This window comes from Microcaecilia unicolor, chromosome 3, assembly GCF_901765095.1.
Source record: "Microcaecilia unicolor chromosome 3, aMicUni1.1, whole genome shotgun sequence".
NCBI lineage: Eukaryota > Metazoa > Chordata > Amphibia > Gymnophiona > Siphonopidae > Microcaecilia > Microcaecilia unicolor.
In genome coordinates, this window is record NC_044033.1 from 8,911,248 (window position 1) to 8,932,789 (window position 21,542).

The 21,542-nt window shown below is 48.2% G+C and overlaps 1 protein-coding gene across 1 annotated transcript in view; it reads right to left on the reverse strand.

Moving 5' to 3' along the window:
• LOC115465336 (adenosine 3'-phospho 5'-phosphosulfate transporter 1-like) overlaps nt 1-17,338 on the reverse strand; it is a 76,999-nt gene extending 59,661 nt beyond the window's left edge. The window contains exon 1 of the mRNA XM_030195756.1: nt 17,269-17,338. Coding sequence (XP_030051616.1) covers nt 17,269-17,291 — 23 coding nt within the window. The 5' untranslated portion in view covers nt 17,292-17,338. The remainder of the gene's footprint in view (nt 1-17,268) is intronic.
• Between the last annotated feature and the right edge of the window lie 4,204 nt (nt 17,339-21,542).

Here is a 21,542-nt window from a genome sequence, read left to right on the forward strand (position 1 = left end):
GGGCAGGATTAGAGCCCTATTGTCTCGCCAACTACAGCTCAGAAGCCTCAGCCACTTATCTGAGGTTCAGACCACAAAGACTCCATCCCACCTTGCGGAACCTTGGGAACCAGACCCTGGAATTCAGAGAGGCCCTTCGAAGGCACTCTGAGGATCAGACCAAACTGTGGCCTCAATCCCTGGGCCCTACAGGTACCCTACAGCCCACAGGGGAATGGGAGGATCTCCTAGTACCCCCACCCTTGAAGAAAGGCACATCTCTGGCCACACAAAAATCAGCAATCCAGGGGAAAAATGGCCACTGTTCCTGCCAAACCCCCCCCTTCTGAAGGCGATGCCACTGCAAGTGGAGCGGGCTGCAATGTCGAAGCACTTTCACAGCTCTGAAGCTCTCAATGAAAATATGGCTCCCCCATCACAGGCAGGGCAGTAGAAGCTGGAAGCACTGCTGACCTGACAGCTCCCACATGCCCGAGCATGGAAATTGCCTCAAGCCGGCGCAAAAAGAAACTGCAGCCCTCGAGAATCCCCCCCACCCCCGATGACTCACACTTCCACAGGAATCCCTGCCCAGGCCTGATTAGTACTTCCTCTGTAGCTCCTGTTAGCTTAAGCTTTAAAAAAAATATTTAAGCTGAGAGCACTATCAAAGATTTAAAAAGACAGGACTGTGGAAAAAAATCTGTTTATTTTTTGCTGTTTGCAACAGCCCAGCTTGGGGGGGGGGGGGGGGGGGTGTCTGCCATCCAAAAACTACTCCCCCTGACTGATTGAGGCCCCATGGGAACTCTGTCAGTATGCTTCACTGGGCAAAATTCCATAGGCTAAGCCTTGAGGGATGGAGAGGAAAAGCACCTCTGGATTCAACCAGTGAAATTGTGGACTGATTCCTGGGAATCAAACACTGGTCACAGAACTAGACTTGTAAGATGCAGGCAGTGGACTGCACCCTACCCTGGAGAGTCAGGGCTGTATGAAGAACTCCTGCTGCATCAGTGTAACCTGCAACATATGCTGGAGGTAGAGAAATACTGACATGGCGCTGAACCATAGCATAGATAAAGGTGCCCTGTACACAAGGGGCAAGTCACGAATGACTAATGGGGGTTGCCACTTGTGTGACAGTTTTTTGGCAGACTTTAAATGGGGTGGTTTGCCATTGCCTTCCTAAGTCCAGGTAGGTATTCATTTGCCTTCCTTAGTTAAGGCCAGGTAGGTATTCATTTGCCGACCAAAAGCAGATGGATAGCCGAGATGGCCAGGGGCTGGTTACCTGCAGAAATCACAGTAGAGGCTTTGAATACAGGTCACGTGTGGTAGGCAAGCAACCTACTGACTGCACCACGAGGCCTTATCCTACAACAGGTAGGAAGATCCCCTGTTTCTTTTCCCTCCCTCAGTTACTTACAATGCCCATAGCCAGGAGAACTGCAAGAGAAAGTGAGAGAGGAAGCAACAAGCATTTATTTTTTTGTTACATTTGTACCCCACACTTTCCCACTCACGGCAGGCTCAATGCGACTTACATGGAGCAATGGAGAGTTAAGTGACTTGCCCAGAGTCACAAGGAGCTGCCTGTGCTGGGAATCGAACTCACTTCCTCAGTTCCCCAGGACCAAAGTCCACCACCCTAACCACTAGGCCACTCCTCCACTGTTGCTACTATTTAAGATTCTACATGGAATGTTGCTATTCCACTAGCAACATTCCATGTAGAAGTCGGCCCTTGCAGATCACCAATGTGGCCGCGCAGGCTTCTGCTTCTGTGAGTCTGACATCCTGCACGTACGTGCAGGATGTCAGACTCACAGAAACAGAAGCCTGCGCAGCCTTCTGCATGGAATAGCAACATTCCATGTAGAATCTCCAATAGTAGCAACATTCCATGTGGAATCTCCAATAGTAGCAACATTCCATGTAGAATCTCCAATAGTATCTATTTTATTTTTGTTACATTTGTACCCCGCGCTTTCCCACTCACGGCAGGCTCAATGCGACTTACATGGAGCAATAGAGAGTTAAGTGACTTGCCCAGAGTCACAAGGAGCTGCCTGTGCTGGGAATCGAACTCACTTCCTCAGTTCCCCAGGACCAAAGTCCACCACCCTAACCACTAGGCCACTCCTCCACATCAGAATGGCTCCCACTCCCCAAGGGGATTTTCCAGCAGTTAGGAAGCAGCATGGCTCACACAGGCCCTCATGATCAAAAGCAAACTCTGGCGCTAGAGGCTGTTAACGCCATACTAGCGCCAGAGTTTGCAGCCGACCCATGATCAGAGCCCTCGAGCGCCTGAAACAGCGCACTCGAGGGCTCTCAGCACAAGTAGCATGCAAATGCATGCTAAACAGGGCTTCTAGCGCAATTAGCTTGCAAATGCATGCTAATTGGCGCTTAATGCATTCATCCCCAATGATCAGCGACCAGCGCGCCAAAGATTGGGTCGCTGGCCGCAGCAAAATCAACGCCAGCTCCGAGCTGGCATTAGATTTTGCGGATCATTGGGGAGGAATGGTGAGCCGTGTCCAGCTTGCAGTTGCATGCTGGCAGGCCCCCCCTTCCCCACTAAAGGCAAACGCGAACGGGGGGCTCGAGGTCCGGTGGACCTCCGGTCCCCCTGACGATCCCCCCCCCCCCCCAGAAATTGTTGATTGGCCGCCTCCGGCCAAAGGATCTCCAACTGTGATCCATCGACGGGGGAGGGGGGGGCAGTGGGCCGTGCAGTGGGATGCAGTGGGCGGTGCTGGGCGCCGCCATTTTGGGCGTCGACTGACTGGTAGAGGAGGGAGGCAGGCAGGCTGCGTCCCTCCTCCAACAAAGGTAGGGAGGCCGGGAGGGGGGGTGTCACGACACCATGGACTAACAGGAAATCTAAGGACAATGCTGGGGGGAGGATTTGGGGTGGGCTGGAGGTCCACTGGACCTCCAGCCCCCCCCCCCCCCCCCCCGTCGATGGATCACAGCGGCCAATCAACAATTTCTGAGGGTTTCGGGGGCTGGAGACCCACCGGACCCCCCCCCCCCCAGTCGATAGATCACAGCGGCCAATCAACGATTTCTGGTGGTTTCGGGGGCTGGAGACCCACCGGACCTCCAGCCCCCCACACCCCGTCGCTGGGTGGGAGGGTGGGAGAGGGTTTGGCTGGCGGTGGCCACAACTTTTTCTGGGGGTTTGGGGGGGGAGGCCTCGTTGTTCGGGCCTCGGGGCAGGCTGTTTGACAGATTTGGGCTTTTGACAGCCCAGACCTGTCAAACAAGTGCGGGAGGATTGTGCTGAGCGCATGCTCGGCACAATTCTCCCGCACTTTAAACATGATGATCAAAGATAATAGCGCTGCTTAGATTTGCATGCATTATCTTTGATCATCGATGCAGAAAAGCCCTGCGCTGTCCCGGCGCTATTTTTATGTTTGGAACAGCGCAGGGCTTTTGATCATCTGGGCCACAGTCTGAGAGTTTTTTTTTTTTCAAGTTACAGATAGCATCTTCAGTGGGGTGTCAGGCCTGTCCTCTGACCCAGCAATCTTAAATCCTGTGGACTTTTAGTTTTATAGGGCAACAGGGGAAAGCACCGCCTCTAGGAACTTCCCAGGGACTGCAACATTACCTCAATACCTGTTGCCCTCTCCCTTTTTTAAGCCATGCTGACTACTGCAATGGAATTTATGGGGGTTGCAAAGAACAAATCATCAAGAAACTTCAGACACGGCAGCCAGGCTTATATTTGGAAAAACGCGATTCGAAAGCGCCAAACCCCTCCGATAAAAACTGCATTGGCTCCCAAAGAACGTATTGCTTTCAAAATCTGCACCCTGGTTCATAAAATTATCTACGGCGAAGCCCCGGGATACATGACAGACCTCACAGACCTACCAACCAGAAACACAACAGGATCAACACGAACATACCTAAATCTCCACTACCCAAGCTGCAAAGGACTCAAATACAAATCAATTTATGCATCCAGCTTTTCATACATAAGCACACAACTATGAAACGCACTATGAAAACAACGTATGACCACCTAAACTTCCGGAAATCACTAAAATCTAACCTGTTCAAAAAGGCATACCCTACCGACCCAACTTAAATGCCTGAACCCTGCAACACCAAAGCTCGTAATGGACATAAAATAACTCTTCCTCTCCATGATTCCCTAAAGTGTCTGTTTCACATGAACCTTATTCTACCACAACATCACTTTGTATTTGTTCATACCGGAATTGGCGAACCCCTTTATGGTACAATGTAAGCCACATTGAGCCTGCAAATAGGTGGGAAAATGTGGGATACAAATGTAACAAAGAAATAAAAATAAAATAAAATTGCAACTTTATCGTTTGAGGCAGGAACGGTCCCCTTCCTAGCCTCAAGGAAAGTCAGAGGCTGCAGGGGTTGGGGATGGGGGCTGGGAGTGAGATACCAGCCCACTGCTGGCTAGGCCCACAAGTAACCCCCTAAGATCCCAGGTCCCTTGACCCCTAGGGCAACCACAGATTTTGGTCTGCTTTGCAAGAACCTCTTTGACCCTGCTATAGCAGACATCTCCCACCTGCTGGAGACACAGCAATACCTAATAGTTTCCTGGATGCACCAGCATATATTAAAAAAAAAAAAAAAAAGAAAAGACAAGAAAATTTGCTCTGTCTCCCCCTGCTGAGAGGAGGGCAAATCACACTTGCCTGGACTGGTTGAAAGACAGTTGATATTGTACACCACCTTGACGTTTGTTCGAAAAGCAGTAAAATGGCAGCTTGGAAAGAGCTACAGATTTCCACGGGCGTGGCCGATCAAAAATGTGTGCATGTGACGACATTCCAAGCGCTGCATAAATTAGGCCTGCATGGTAGGACGGCAAGAAGGAAGCCATTTACTCACATGAATTGCATTTCAAGTATGCAAAAGAATACTCGGGAGACACTGTAGACATATGGCAAAAGACTTTGTGATCTGAAGAAACTAAAACAGAACTTTGTGGCCTGAGTGCAAGACATTCCAACACAGATCAACATCCAAAGGAAACCATCCCTGGTGTGAAGGATGGTCACGGCAGCATCAGAAGGGGCGTTTCTCACTAGCACAGACAGGGAAACTTGTCGGGATGGAAGGGATAACGAAAGGAGAAAATTACAGCAAAACCTTGAGTAAAATGTGCTGCCTTGTGCAAGAAAGCACGACACCAAAGCTGTAATGGAGTGGCCCAGTCAGAGCCCTGAAAATCTGTGATGTGCCCTGAAAACTGCTGGCAACCGATGCTCCCCAAGGAACCAGACAGAGCCCGAAAAGTGCTTGTAAAGGAGCCTTAACCACCTGATGCATGTCAAACTTATTTTTGTTGATATAGGCTTTGTCCCCAAGTAAAACATTTCCCCCTGAAACGTGTGCAGTGCGGTATGCTAGAGTGTAAAACCCTCCTCATTTATTATTTAAACGATTTGTATCCCGCACTGTGTCTCACAATCCTGGGCAAGTCTGACACACTGGCAACAAAATATGATGTGTTCAAGGAAGTGAACTTTCTGTAGCTACAACCTATGGACTTCTGTCAGGGAGCAGTTTGTAGTTATATCACAAGGGGGCGCTGTGTCATAGGAAAGCAGACAGGGGTTAGGATGAGAGTTCTTGGGTTATGCTAAGTTGGGGGAAGGGAAGGTTGATGTTGGGATCTGGAAAAGGGAAAACAAACTGGTAAAATATTTATTTATTTGGTGCATTTGTACCCCACATTTTCCCACATATGCAGGCGCAAAGTGGCTTACATTAAGTCAAGAGGATACAATTCAATATAGAGATGGCACAGAAACAGAATGTGACAGGAGGGGAAGGTACACGGGACAACTTATCTAATGTAATAATTTGCACCGCCAACGTTCTGAAGCTGACTCCGTGGCAGCGTGGCAGTGAAGCCGTGTAGTGTTTGTAGGGTTCGTAATCGCCCCACCCTCGAGGGAACTCTGTATAGTTGCCAGGGAAACAAACGCGACCTCAGAAGGAGAAGGGACCAACCACAGGCAATCGCACTCGCTCTCACTGCCCCGCCTTCGGAGGGGAGGGAAGGGAAGGCTGAATATAATATTCACCCACCGGAAGTTCGTTCCCTCCCTCCAAGTTCTAGGGTCGTCGTCCGTCCCCCCTCCCTCCCAGTTCCAGGCCCCCTCCCTCCGAATTTTAAAAGTCATCCTGACCTACCTCGCGCAGTAAAAAGCGTGCAGGCTCGGCACTTACTTCAGTTTTCCCTTCTCTGTCTCTCAGCTCTGGTCCCGCCCTTGCGGAAACAGGAAATGAGGGCGGGACCAGAACTGAGCGACAGAGAAGGGAAAACTGAAGTGCCGAGCCTGCACGCCTTTTACCGCTGCTGCCGGCCGCCATAACTCCGACGAGGTAAGTCAGGATGACTTTTAAAATTCGGAGGGAGGGGGCCTGGAACTGGAAGGGAGGGAGGGACGAAGACCATGGAACCTGGAGGGAGGGATGACGGCCCTGGAACTGGGAGGGAGGGGGGACCCTGGAACTGGGAGGGAAGGAGATAGGGGGGGACGCTGGAACTGGGAGGGAGGGGGGATGCTGGAACTTCCCTTAAAAACATTAATGGCAGAAGGTGATTTCCTTGCTAGTGCCCGTTTCATTTCAATGAGAAACGGGCTTTTCTACTAGTAATACAACAATCCACTGGTTCATCTGTCTGTGGAATTTAGTCCCACAAGCTTACGGAATATTATAACAGTAGTCACTGCTGTCATTGCAGACCCTCATCTTTCACAGTAAAAAACAAAACAAAACACAGGGATACAGTCATAACATATTTGTCCTGCTTATCCATCCACCTAGTGGTTGTTGTAATGTACTACACAGACACGCACAGCCATATTTGCCTGCATATGCAAATGACCCGGTGGGATTAATGCAGGTGAATCACTGGTGTGCCACTTCAAGAGGCCTAGTTCTCATGGATTTCCTCAGGATATAATGCAGTCATCATGGTTTCTCAACCGTCAAGATTTAGCACCACAACAGCATTGTAAGCAATACAAGAAAACCGCTGTAGGAGTACCATAGGACCATGATTTTTGAGCAGGACTAAATGTACCACCTCCAACTTCAAAATAAATTTACCATTATAACGTCAGTTTTTATCATTTCACATTTATTTAGTTAGTTAATCCTGGATCTAAAGTATTGGGTGCAAAAATGAGAAGATGAAAGAAAGGTAGATCAGACATTTGCCCACAGCATAATATTCCCAGCAGGGGCGTAGCCAGACTTCGGCGGGACAGGGGTCCAGAGCCTGAGGTGAGGGGGCACATTTTAGCCCCCCTCCGGCACCACCGACCCCCCCCGCCATTGCTGACCCCACCGCCAACACCAACTCCCCCCCCCTGCTGACGACCCCCCTCCCGCCGCCGCCTACCTTTGCTGGCGGGGGACCCCAGCCCCCGACAGCTGAGGTCCTCTTCTTCCCACAAAAGGCTTCCTTCTGTTTCTTTCTGACGTCCTGCAGGACTTCAGAAACAGAAGGAAGCCTTGCGCGGGAAATAAAGGACCTCGGCTGGCGGGGGTTGGGGTCCCCTGCCAGCAAAGGCAGGCGACGGCGGGAGGGGGGGGTCGAGAGGGTCGTCGGCAGGGGGGTCCAGGGCCAAATCTACGGGGGCCCAGGCCCCATGTACCTACGCCACTGATTCCCAGACAGTGGTTTGGGCACGTGGAGATACTGCCAACCAGAGGGGAGAGCTACACAGCCAGAGACACAGATACATGAAGCAATCCATTGGCAGCACTGAGCACACTCACTGTGAGAACGACAGCAAGACTGTCTGCTAGCAGCTGCCCTTTTGAGACAAGTTATTTCCTTCATTTTATTATTTATTTTATTTATTGCACTTGTATCCCACATTTTCCCACCTATTTGCAGGCTCAATGTGGCTTACATTATGCCGTAATGGCGATCGCCATTTCCGGAACGAGAAGTACAAAGTGGTATTGCATTAAAGTTCATAAGTAGATTAAGCAGTCAGGTATGGGGAGCTCATTACCGGAATGAGAAATAAAGTGGTATTGCGTTAAAGTTCATTAGTGACAAAGTATCTAAGCAATCAAGTATAGAGCGTTCGGTTTTGTTCACTTCTGGTGTAAATTCCGTTGTCTGGTGTTTAGGATGGATCGCCGTGGTAAGCTTTTTTGAACATGTTGATTTTTACTGATTTTCAGAAGTTTGTTAGGTCGTGTGTTGTTTTTGTGACATTTGGTAGTACATTCCATTTGGAGATAACGGGGTTTTCAACTGACGGAGCATCAGAAATTGGGGATCTGAGGCACAGTGAATGTCTTAATCGGTTTTAAAAACCCGATCTCTCATATTATTGGCATCATGGTCCACTACAGCTATTCACTGGAAAACATTTCCTGTTGCCAAAGCTTGAAATATAATGTACACATTAAAGAGAGAATCATATATTGATATGGAGTAGTTTCTGGACGACCACTCCTTGGAAGTGTAAAATAAGCTGCAGATTCCTTTAGCTGACCAGCCGGTTCACCACCCACTTACTGACTGAGCCCACCGAGAGTGTGTATGATGAAACACAGTTCAACAATTTGGGGTGTCTGTGCCTGTAACAAAAACAAGTCTTATAAAAAAAAAAATGCAGGTTTTTGAAAATAGTAAATCCATATTTTCAGCATTGGGAGTATCATTGTGGAATTCTCTTCCTTCTTATATTAGGAACGAGGCCCAGATGCACAAAACCTAATGAGCCACCAACGTGGATTAGAAAGCAAGGAGTACAACGAGACATGAACAAAAGGGTTCTCCAAGCTCTTTTCCCGTCATGGTAGCAGCTAACGAAAGTTGTATGCAAAGCTATTATAATGAGGTAATTACTCTACACAGCTGTTTTCCAAACGATGCACAGAAGCTGCCCCTACCTTTACCGCTGAAAATTTAACAGGAGGACTGGAGTTGTTGGTCCTGACAGTTCTTGCAAGCACTCCACAACCGTGGGGTCCCCTATAGTGGCAGAAATAGAAAAGTGGTGGGGGAAGAGGATGGGAAGGGGAAAAGACTCATGAGCAGAGATGAGAGGATGAGCTCCAGCTCCTGCAGCAGACAGTGGATTCCGGGGCGCGATCGTGTTCAGTCCCCTGACAGCCTGGCACTAGTTATAATGTGACCCTGAAATGTGTCAATGTCTTCACTGCTAGGATATGTGTGTGAGCAATGCATTGTGTGTAATGTAGTTCACAGACAACGCAACCCCACTTTCTTGTCTGTATAAGATCCGTTACTACTGGTTGTGATGCTGCTTAGATCACTCCTGTGTCTCAGCCAAGCATGGCTTCTTTGTTTACGTGCCAGCACTTCCTGGTCATTCTTACTATCTCTGTCCCGAGAGGTCAGCCAGGTATGACCTTTTCCTCCAATCAGGGGCTGCCCCCTAGAGCCGCCCTTGCCACTCGAGGGCAGGCTTTGTCCCTATTGGCCTTTCTACTCTTTCTTCTCTGAGTCTGTATGAGCTTCTAGCGCCCCCCCCCCCCCCCGTCCATGAGGAGGACAGGATCCATTTTGTTCCAGGACAAAGCAATGATCCTGTTGTAGCTCTGGAAAAGCACTAGTCTTTTCATCCCGAAAATACCTTCCTAGAAGAGGGTACTGCACTCCCAAACACCTAACTCCGAGCTGCCTCTATCTGTAGAACTACTTTTCTTATGTCTGCAATGAGCTGATCCCACTTAAGCTTCTACCTTCTCTCCACTGATACAGCTCATGAAACTACAGGGTTCCTTTGTGCTTATGAACATCTAACTGTGAGTAATCATCTATGTTATTCAATAAAGGAACTTCAGAAAAGAACAAGAGATTTAGGTGTGTTGATGTGCTAGGGGTTTATACTTCAAGATATTGAGACTTATAGCTAAATAACTCTTAAGCAACAGCTATACAAGTCTCGAGAGACTTGACATTCAGCCTCAGCACTGCTACAGAAACTCTGGATTTTACAGCAGAGATCAGGCTCAGCACTACAGCAGACACTGGATTCACCGGGCTCAGCACTGCTGAAGACACCCCAAACTCGTGCCGGGCTTTCACCTTCAGCAGTTTTCGATGCTGGGTGGCGGTGGGACTTGAGAGGCTCCCCCTTTTCCTCTAGTGCTCCGAATGAATCAGGGCCATTCTAGTCACTGCTCTATAGCGAGGATGGGGTCAGAGAGTGTAGACTGCCCTCTCCTCTTTCTCTGTGTGTATTTTTGTGCTGCAGGCAGCTGAAGGTAAGATCCGGTACTTTTTATTGCAGAAAAAAAAAAGTCTACAAACTTCTTTCATACACACAGCTTGTCTGTGTGTACGAAAGATGTCTGAAGCATGCGCAGAGCAGCCACGCTTAACGACTGGCTGTTGTGCGAATACTTAGCTGACCGACTGGCTTCCCCAATATCGCATGCAAATGAGCTTGTTTGCAAAAAACAGCGAGCAGCTCATTTGCATGCAATTCACTTTGGGAATCCCTCTGTATTTTCATATCTGTAATTTTCACTGAGGTGGAAATACAGACGGATTCTTTACGGGGACCTTTGTGCATCTGGGTCTGAATGTAACTAAGCTGCTTTTAGGAAGAAGGTGAAAAAAACTTTTTATTGCACAGAAAATGCTAACGATCAGTAGGATTTTTTTTTAATGTTTGTAATTTGAACTAATTTTGTACTTCATCATCTACTTTGTATACTGCATTGAACCCTGAAATGGGGATACCTTGCATCCAAACCAAAGTTTCAGCGTGCTTGTCTGACATTGCTGCCTGGATGTCTCAACGCCACCTGAAATTAAATATGACCAAAACCGAGCTTCTCATTTTCCCCCCCAAACCCACCTCCCCGCTCCCCCCGTTTTCTATTTCTGTTGATGGCTCTCTCATTCTCCCTGTCTCCTCAGCTCGAAACCTTGGGGTCATCTTTGACTCTTCTCTCTCCTTCTCTGCTCATATCCAGCAGACCGCCAAGACCTGTCGTTTCTTTCTTTACAACATCCGTAAAATCCGCCCCTTTCTTTCCGAGCACTCTACCAAAACCCTCATCCACACCCTTGTCACCTCTCGTCTAGACTACTGCAATCTGCTTCTTGCTGGCCTCCCACTTAATCACCTCTCCCCTCTCCAGTCGGTTCAAAACTCTGCTGCCCGTCACATCTTCCGCCAGGGTCGCTTTACTCATACTACCCCTCTCCTCAAGACCCTTCACTGGCTCCCTATTCGTTTTCGCATCCTGTTCAAACTTCTTCTACTAACCTATAAATGTACTCACTCTGCTGCTCCCCAGTATCTCTCCACACTCGTCCTTCCCTACACCCCTTCCCGTGCACTCCGCTCCATGGATAAATCCTTCTTATCTGTTCCCTTCTCCACTACTGCCAACTCCAGACTTCGCACCTTCTGTCTCGCTGCACCCTACGCCTGGAATAAACTTCCTGAGCCCCTACGTCTTGCCCCATCCTTGGCCACCTTTAAATCTAGACTGAAAGCCCACCTCTTTAACATTGCTTTTGACTCGTAACCACTTGTAACCACTCGCCTCCACCTACCCTCCTCTCTTCCTTCCCGTTCACATTAATTGATTTGATTTGCTTACTTTATTTATTTTTTGTCTATTAGATTGTAAGCTCTTTGAGCAGGGACTGTCTTTCTTCTATGTTTGTGCAGCGCTGTGTACGACTTGTAGCGCTATAGAAATGCTAAATAGTAGTAGTAGTAGTAGTAGGATACCAGCAGTCGACAAGTTAGGATTTGATTTAAATTACCGTTGTCAGTCTATGTCTATATCGTAAATAAAAAATTTATAGGTGTGTGTGGCTCTGGCAGTGGGTATATACAAACATAGGTGCAGAAATGCTTGGGTGCCAGGTCCAGGCAGAAATGTTTTTTTCTTGCTTGGCTCTCATTGGACTTAATTTCCATCAAAGTTTTGTTAATGCTTTTAGCCATGCTCTTCGCATATTTACCATTCATTAGTCTTTTTTAAAGGCTTGATTTGGTTTGCTTGCTTTTTCGGCTGCATCCACAAGTGACCACAATACACAGACTCCTGAGGCAGGTAGTGTTTGCCGAAACACAGCGCCGCGTCAAGTCTTATCTACCATTAAAGAATATTTTGCCATTTACTACTACTACTACTTATCATTTCTATAGCGCTACTGGACGTACGCAGCGCTGTACACTTGAACATGAAGAGACAGTCCCTGCTCGACAGAGCTTACAATCTAATTAGGACAAACAAAAGATAAGGGAATATTAAAGTGAGGATGATAAAATAAGGGTTCTGAACAAGTGAACAAGGGTTAGGAGTTAAAAGCAGCATCAAAAAGGTGGGCTTTTAGCTTAGATTTGAAGACGGCCAGAGATGGAGCTTGACGTACCGGCTCAGGAAGTCTATTCCAGGCATATGGTGCAGCAAGATAAAAGGAACAGAGTCTGGAGTTAGCAGTGGAGGAGAAGGGTGCAGATAAGAGAGATTTACCCAGTGAACGAAGTGTCCCGTTGATCACGCTACTCCGTTGTCTCTCTTTATTAAGGGGCCCTTTTACTAAGCAGTGGTAAGCCAACAACGGCCTTACCGCGCACCAATCCAGAACTACCGCCGGGCTACCGCAGGAGCCTGGTGGTAGTTCCCACCCCTAGCGTGTGCCATTTCCTGCGCTAGAAAAAATATAATCTATTTTTGTAACGTTGGAACTTAACCGGCAGTAATCAGGAAGCACATGCTTAGCCCTGGGTTAGCGCGGGAGCCCTTACCGCCATCTCGAAGGGTGGTGGTAAGGGCTCCCCCCTCCCCCAAAATGGCCGCACGGTAAGCATTTCACTTACCGCACAGCCATATCTTTTCCTCAAAAATAAAAAGGGACAGCCTTTTATCCACTGGGGTAAAAGGAAGCCTTAGCGTGCATTAAAAAAAAAACCCAAAACATGCTGATGCTAGCAGAGGTCCTCTCTGGAGCCTAGTGGTTAGTGCAGTGGACTTTGATCCTGGGGAACTGAGTTCGATTCCCACTGCAGCTCCTTGTGACTCTGGGCAAGTCACTTAACCCTCCATTGCCCCTGGTACAAAATAAGTACCTGAATATATGTAAACCGCTTTGAATGTAGTTGCAAAAACCTCAGAAAGGCAGTATATCAAGTCCCAGTTCCCCTTCCCCCTTTCTCTTATGACATCACAATATCAGAAGTGAGCCAAGTATCGGGCAATCAAGCCATTGTGACATCACTGTTGAGGTTGGCTCAGGCATTGGTGGAATGAGGCATTATGACATCACAGTATCAGCTCCAGTGGAGGAGTAGCCTAGTGGTTAGTGCACTGGACTTTGATCCTGGGGAACTGTATTGGGCAATCAAGCCATTGTGACATCACTGATGAGGTTGGCTCTTATTGGTGGAAGGAGTGGAGGAGTAGCCTAGTGGTTAGTGCAGTGGACTTTGATCCTGGAGAACTGAGTTTGATTCCCACTGCAGCTCCTTGTGACTCTGGGCAAGTCACTTAACCCTCTATTGCCCCTGGTACAAAAATAAGTACCTGAATACAGTGGGGGAAATAAGTATTTGATCCCTTGCTGATTTTGTAAGTTTGCCCACTGACAAAGACATGAGCAGCCCATAATTGAAGGGTAGGTTATTGGTAACAGTGAGAGATAGCACATCACAAATTAAATCCGGAAAATCACATTGTGGAAAGTATATGAATTTATTTGCATTCTGCAGAGGGAAATAAGTATTTAATCCCTCTGGCAAACAAGACCTAATACTTGGTGGCAAAACCCTTGTTGGCAAGCACAGCGGTCAGACGTCTTCTGTAGTTGATGATGAGGTTTGCACACATGTCAGGAGGAATTTTGGTCCACTCCTCTTTGCAGATCATCTCTAAATCATTAAGAGTTCTGGGCTGTCGCTTGGCAACTCGCAGCTTCAGCTCCCTCCATAAGTTTTCAATGGGATTAAGGTCTGGTGACTGGCTAGGCCACTCCATGACCCTAATGTGCTTCTTCCTGAGCCACTCCTTTGTTGCCTTGGCTGTATGTTTTGGGTCATTGTCGTGCTGGAAGACCCAGCCACGACCCATTTTTAAGGCCCTGGCGGAGGGAAGGAGGTTGTCACTCAGAATTGTACGGTACATGGCCCCATCCATTCTCCCATTGATGCGGTGAAGTAGTCCTGTGCCCTTAGCAGAGAAACACCCCCAAAACATAACATTTCCACCTCCATGCTTGACAGTGGGGACGGTGTTCTTTGGGTCATAGGCAGCATTTCTCTTCCTCCAAACACGGCGAGTTGAGTTCATGCCAAAGAGCTCAATTTTTGTCTCATCTGACCACAGCACCTTCTCCCAATCACTCTCGGCATCATCCAGGTGTTCACTGGCAAACTTCAGACGGGCCGTCACATGTGCCTTCCGGAGCAGGGGGACCTTGCGGGCACTGCAGGATTGCAATCCGTTATGTCGTAATGTGTTACCAATGGTTTTCGTGGTGACAGTGGTCCCAGCTGCCTTGAGATCATTGACAAGTTCCCCCCTTGTAGCTGTAGGCTGATTTCTAACCTTCCTCATGATCAAGGATACCCCACGAGGTGAGATTTTGCGTGGAGCCCCAGATCTTTGTCGATTGACAGTCATTTTGTACTTCTTCCATTTTCTTACTATGGCACCAACAGTTGTCTCCTTCTCGCCCAGCGTCTTACTGATGGTTTTGTAGCCCATTCCAGCCTTGTGCAGGTGTATGATCTTGTCCCTGACATCCTTAGACAGCTCCTTGCTCTTGGCCATTTTGTAGAGGTTAGAGTCTGACTGATTCACTGAGTCTGTGGACAGGTGTCTTTCATACAGGTGACCATTGCCGACAGCTGTCTGTCATGCAGGTAACGAGTTGATTTGGAGCATCTACCTGGTCTGTAGGGGCCAGATCTCTTACTGGTTGGTGGGGGATCAAATACTTATTTCCCTCTGCAGAATGCAAATAAATTCATATACTTTCCACAATGTGATTTTCCGGATTTAATTTGTGATGTGCTATCTCTCACTGTTACCAATAACCTACCCTTCAATTATGGGCTGCTCATGTCTTTGTCAGTGGGCAAACTTACAAAATCAGCAAGGGATCAAATACTTATTTCCCCCACTGTATATGTAAACCACTTTGAATGTAGTTGCAAAAACCTCAGAATGGCAGTATGTCAAGTCCCAGTTCTCTTTTCCTATTTGAGATTCTACATGGAATGTTAATGTTGCTATTCCACTAGCAACATTCCATGTAGAAGCCTGCCCTTGCACATCAGCAACGCAGCTGCGCAGGCTTCTGTTTCTGTGAGTCAGGACGTCCTGTGAGTGTGACGTACGTACGTACGTGCAGGACATCAGACTCACAGAAACAGAATCCTGCGCGGCCGCATTGCTGATCTGCAAGGGCAGGCTTCTACATGGAATGTTGCTAGTGGAGGAGTAGCCTAGTGGTTAGTGCAGCAGACTCTTTCTGGGGAACTGGGTTCAATTCCCACTACAGCTCCTTGTGACTCTGGGCAAGTCACTTAACCCTCTATTGCCCCTGGTACAAAATAAGTACCTGAATATATGTAAACCACTTTGAATGTAGTTGCAAAAACCTCAGAAAGGGGGTATATCAAGTCCCAGTTCTCTTTCCCTTATGACATCACAATATCAGAAGTGAGCCAAGTATCGGGCAATCAAGCCATTGTGACATCACTGGCTCTTATGGGTGGAATAATGAGTGGAGGAGTAGCCTAGTGGTTAGTGCAGCGGACTCTGATTCTGGGGAACTGGGTTCAATTCCCACTGCAGCTCCATGTGACTCTGGGCAAGTCACTTAACCCTCCACTGCCCCTGGTACAAAATAAGTACCTAAATATATGTAAACCGCTTTGAATGTAATTGCAAAAACCTCAGAAAGGCGGTATATCAAGTCCCAATTCCCCCCCCCCCCCCCTTTTCCCACAGCTTAGTAAAAGGGCCGATAAGTGCTTAGGCTGAAAAGTTGTCACCTAGGCTATGATGCTGCTTGCTATTGCTAGATCCTCTGCCAAGCTTGGGTGATAAGTACTCCAAAAAGGGCAATAACGGGAAACCACTAGATTGCTCTTTGATCAGAAAACTAGTAACACTTATTTTGGGAAGGAATCTGGAACGGAATCCTAGAAATCATTCCTACAGAACACCCTAAACCCATCTCCTACAACACTGTTGTCCTTAGATTTTCATGTCCCGACATCATACCTGATAAATTGGACAAGATATTCCATATCAGGCTAAGGTCGGCATCACATTAGATAGTTTTTCACTTGAAAGCAACAGTAAATTAAGTAGCTCTGAATGGTGGTCACACCTATGCGCAATTCATACATAGGAAGCTATTAATGCTATTCATATTTGTAAAATTTCCCATTCTCAGAAAGTCTGGTCACCGTTAGATAACCATTGCAATAAGTCAGATGTCATAGTAACATAGTACATGAAAGACCTGACTTTGATTTGTATCTGCCATTTTCAGGGCACAGACCGTAGAAGTCTGCCCAGCATTAGCCCCGCCTCCCACCATGGGTTCTGCCAGCCAATCTCTGCTAAGCTTCTGAGGATCTATTCAATATTAATTAGCCTAAAACTCATTCAGCTTGTAATGTTTGCTACTTCGTATGTTTTTTTTCTTTTAATATTGTTTACATTTTGTAAATGTACAGTTTTTTCAAGTTCTGTATACTTTTCATAACAGAAAACCAATAAAAAGAACTTAAAAAAAAAGAAAACTGGTATAGAAATATGTTAATTAAACAAAAGCAATAAATGGGCAACGAAAAAACTAAAAGAAAAAACGAAATGCATCCTAGAAAATAAGAATAAACAAAGAAGAACTGGCTTTCCTTAAACATGCGTGGCTGACTCCTACCAGCTCTAAATCGGTTTGTGCAGAAATGCAAACGGTGCGCCTTGCACAAGTAGCCAGAGTCACTAGTGACTATGTCCTAGTGCATAAATAAAACGCACTAAGGCGAGAGCAGAGCAAGAGCACCCAATATATAGTGACCTGCACCTCCAGGGGGCAGCACACGTGAATTGGGAGCGAGACCAGTATCCCGGGATTATATACAACACTCGTACCGTACAGTCTGCATAAGTGATCACGCGGGAACAGGAGACACACATACGTACGTATATATACGTAGCCGCCCCTCCTCCCCCCCGGGCCAATATACATTCCATATGCGCCCACACAGTGCACCGTATACGAACCTGCTCGCCGGCGCCTCCATCATGACGCTGGTGCTGCAGCTGCTCCCGGCTGACACTCTCTGACTCACAGTCAGTCTTCTCCGACTAGAACCGACAGCCCCCACAAGCGGGGGACAGAGGCAGAGCAGAGGAGGAGCGCCGCAACGCCCCTCGCCTGACCTCTACAGGCACGGAGGACACTTTGCGTCCCTACCCAGGACAGGAGGTTCCATTGAGAACTGCCGAGCCGGCATGACGTCAAAAGGTTGCCCCTTCCCCGCGCAGCCGTCGTTCTGCACACACTCAAAGCAAAGGCTGCTGCACGCACGTCGTCGTTCTTTAGTGGTGGTAGCATTTTTATTTAAAATCAGGTATATTTTTCAAACATGCCCGCTTGTGCATCATACAGAGAAGTACACACAGAAAGTATAATAAGGGAATAACTTTTCATAGGTACAGTAGTAAAGAGTAGTTACTTACCTGTAGCAGGTGTTGCTTTCAAAGCAATGGAAGTAAAACCCGGCTGGCTCAATCCGTCCTCCTTTTTCTGGAGCCATAGGGTAACCCTAGTTCTCCGAGGACAGCAGGCTATATATTCTCACATGTGGGGTGACGTCACATCGGCCCAGAGGACTTTCTAGCAAAGTCTTGAAATCTTTAAGTGTCCCTTGTCACGCGGGCAGGCACACTGCGCATGCTCCTCTTCCCGCCCGCCGCGCGGACACGTTCCTCAGTTATATTCAAAAGATTAGAGTAATACAACTCCAAAGGGGAGGTGGGAGGGTTGTGAGAATATATAGCCTGAAGGGGGGCAGACTCAGGAAAGATGTCAGGAAGTATTTTTTCACGGAGAGAGTGGTGGATGCTTGGAATGCCCTCCCACGGGAGGTGGTGGAGATGAAAACGGTAACGGAGTTCAAACATGCATGGGATATGCATAGAGGAATCCTGTGCAGAAGGAATGGATCCTCAGAAGCTTAGCTGAAATTGGGTGGCGGAGCAGTTGGGGGGAAGAGGGGGGGTGGTGGTTGGGAGGCGAGGATAGGGGAGGGCAGACTTATACGGTCTGTACCAGAGCCGCTGATGGGAGGCGGGACAGGTGGTTGGGAGGCAGGAAATACTGCTGGGCAGACTTATATGGTCTGTGCCCTGAAAAGGACAGGTACAAATTCAAGGTAAGGTATACACATATGAGTTTGTCTTGGGCAGACTGGATGGACCATGCAGGTCTTTTTCTGCCATCATCTACTATGTTACTAACACCTGCTACAGGTAAGTAACTACTCTTTCTCCGAGGACAAGCAGGCTAATATTCTCACATGTGGGGTATCCCTAGCCTCCAGGCTCACTCAACATAACAAACTGGTCTATTGGACCTCGCAACGGCAAGGACATAACTTAGATTGACCTGAAACAAAACTCAACTAACTGAGAGTGCAGCCTGGAACAGAATAAAAATGGGCCTAGGGGGGTGGAGTTGGATTCTAAACCCCAAACAGACTCTGCAGCACCGACTGCCCAAACTGACTGTCACGTCGGCTATGCTGCTGAAGGCAGTAATGAGATGTGAATGTGTGGATTGAAGACCACGTCGCAGCTTTGCAAATCTCTTCAATAGTGGCTGACCTTAGATGAGCCACTGACACAGCCATGGCTCTAACATTATGAGCCGTGACATGACCGTCTAAAGTCAGCCCAGCTTGGGCGTAAGTGAAGGAAATGCAATCTGCTAGCCAATTAGATATAGTGCATTTCCCGACAGCAACTCCCCTCTTGTTGGGATTAAAAGAAATAAACAACTGGGCGGACTGTCTGAAGGGGCTTGTCCGCTCCACGTAACAGGCCAATGCTCTTTTACCGTCCAAAGTGTGCAACTTGCTTTCGCCAGGGCTCATATGAGGAGGGGGAAAGAATGTTGGCAAGACAATTGACTGGTTCAGATGGAACTCCGACACCACCTTCGGTAAGAACTTTGGGTGCGTGCGGAGGACTACCCTGTCATGATGAAAAGTAAGAAAAGGTGCATGAGCTACTAAAGCCTGAAGCTCACTGACCCTACGAGCTGAAGTAACCGCCACCAAGAAAACGACCTTCCAGGTCAAGTACTTCAGATGGCAGGAATCTAGTGGTTCGAAAGGAGCTGTCATCAGCTGGGTGAGGACGACGTTGAGATCCCATGACACTGGAGGAGGTTTGACAGGGGGCTTTGTCAAAAACAAACCTCTCATAAAGCGAACCACCAAAGGCTGTCCAGAGATAGGCTGACCTTCTACACGATAATGATAAGCACTGATTGCACTAAGATGGACTTTGACCGAGTTGGTTTTAAGACCAGACTCAGATAAGTGCAGAAGGTATTCAAGCAAGGTCTATGAAGGACAAGAATGAGGATTGAGAGCCCGGCCGTCACACCAGACAGCAAACCTCTTCCACTTGAAAGCATAACATCTCTTCGTGGAATCTTTCCTGGAAGCAAGCAAGACTTGGGAGACACCCTCAGAAAGACCTGAGGAGGCAAAATCTACACCTTCAACATCCAGGCCGTGAGGGCCAGAGACTGGAGGTTGGGATGTAGAAGCGCCCCCTCGTTCTGAGTAATGAGGGTTGGAAAACATTCCAGTCTCCATGGATCTCTGCAGGATAACTCCAGAAGCAGAGGGAACCATATCTGACACGGCCAGAAGGGAGCTATCAGAATCATGGTGCCTCGATCTTGCTTGAGTTTCAGCAAAGTCTTCCCCACCAGAGGAATGGGAGGATACGCATACAGAAGGCCTGTCCCCCAATGAAGGAGGAAGGCATCCGATGCTAGTCTGCCGTGGGCCTGAAGTCTGGAACAGAATTGAGGGACCTTGTGAGTGTCCTGAGAAGCAAAAGGATCTATCGAGGGAGTGCCCCATACTCGAAAAATCTTTTTGGCAATAGTCATGTTCAAGGACCACTCGCGAGGCTGCATAATCCTGCTTAACCTGTCGGCCAGACTGTTGTTTACACCGGCTAGATAAGTGGCTTGGAGAAACATCCCATGTTGGCGGGCCCATAGCCACATCTGCATGGCCTCCTGACACAGAGGGCGAGATCCGGTACCCCCCTTGCTTGTTGGTGTAATACATTGCAACCCGATTGTCTGTCTGAATTAGAACAATTTTGTTGGATAGCCGATCTCTGAAAGCCTTTAGAGCGTTCCAGATCGCTCGCAATTCCAGGAGATTGATCTGGAGATGCCTCTCCTGAAGAGACCAAGCTCCTTGAGTGTGAAGCCCATCTACATGCGCTCCCCACCCCAGGAGGGATGCATCTGTCGTCAGCACTTTTTGTGGCTGAGGAATTTGGAATGGGCGTCCCAAGACCAGATTGGAGCGAATGGTCCACCACTTGAGGGAGTCGTGAAAATTGATGGACAGCTGGATGACATCCTCTAGATTCCCTGTAGCCTGAAACCACTGGGAAGCTAGGGTCCACTGAGCAGATCTCATGTGTAAATGTGCCATGGGAGTCACATGAACTGAGGAAGCCATGTGCCCCAGGAGTCTCAACATCTGCCGAGCTGTGATCTGCTGAGACGCTCGCACCCTGGAAGCCAGAGACAGAAGGTTGTCTGCTCTGGGTCCGGGAAGATAGGCACAAGCTGTCTGTGTACACAACAGAGCTCCGATGAATTCCAACTTCTGGACTGGAATGAGATGGGACTTGGGGTAATTTATCACAAAGCCCAGCAGCTCGAGCACCTGAATAGTCATTCGTAGGGACTGCAAAGTTCCCTCCGAGGAAGTGCTCCTCACCAGCCAATCGTCCAGATAAGGGAACACATGCACTCCCAGTCTGCGTAGTGACGCTGCAACCACTGCCAGGCACTTTGTAAAAACCCTGGGAGCAGACGCCAAGCCAAAAGGCAATACACAGTACTGAAAGTGCTGTGATCCCAGCCGAAATCGAAGATACTTCCTGTGAGCTGGAAGTATCGATATGTGGGTGTAAGCATCCCATCCTTCAAGTCCAGAGAGCATAGCCAATCGTTTTCCTGAATCATGGGTAGAAGGGTGCCCAGGGAAAGCATCCTGAACTTTTCTCGGACCAGATATTTGTTCAGGCCCCTTAGGTCTAGAATGGGACGCATCCCCCGTCTTCTTTTCCACAAGGAAGTACCTGGAATAGAATCCCAGCCCTTCTTGCCCTGGTGGAATGGGCTCGACTGCATTGGCGCTGAGAAGGGCGGAGAGTTCCTCTTCAAGTACCTGCTTGTGGTAGGAGCTGAAGGACTGAGCTCCTGGCGGGCAATTTGGAGGTTCGGAGTC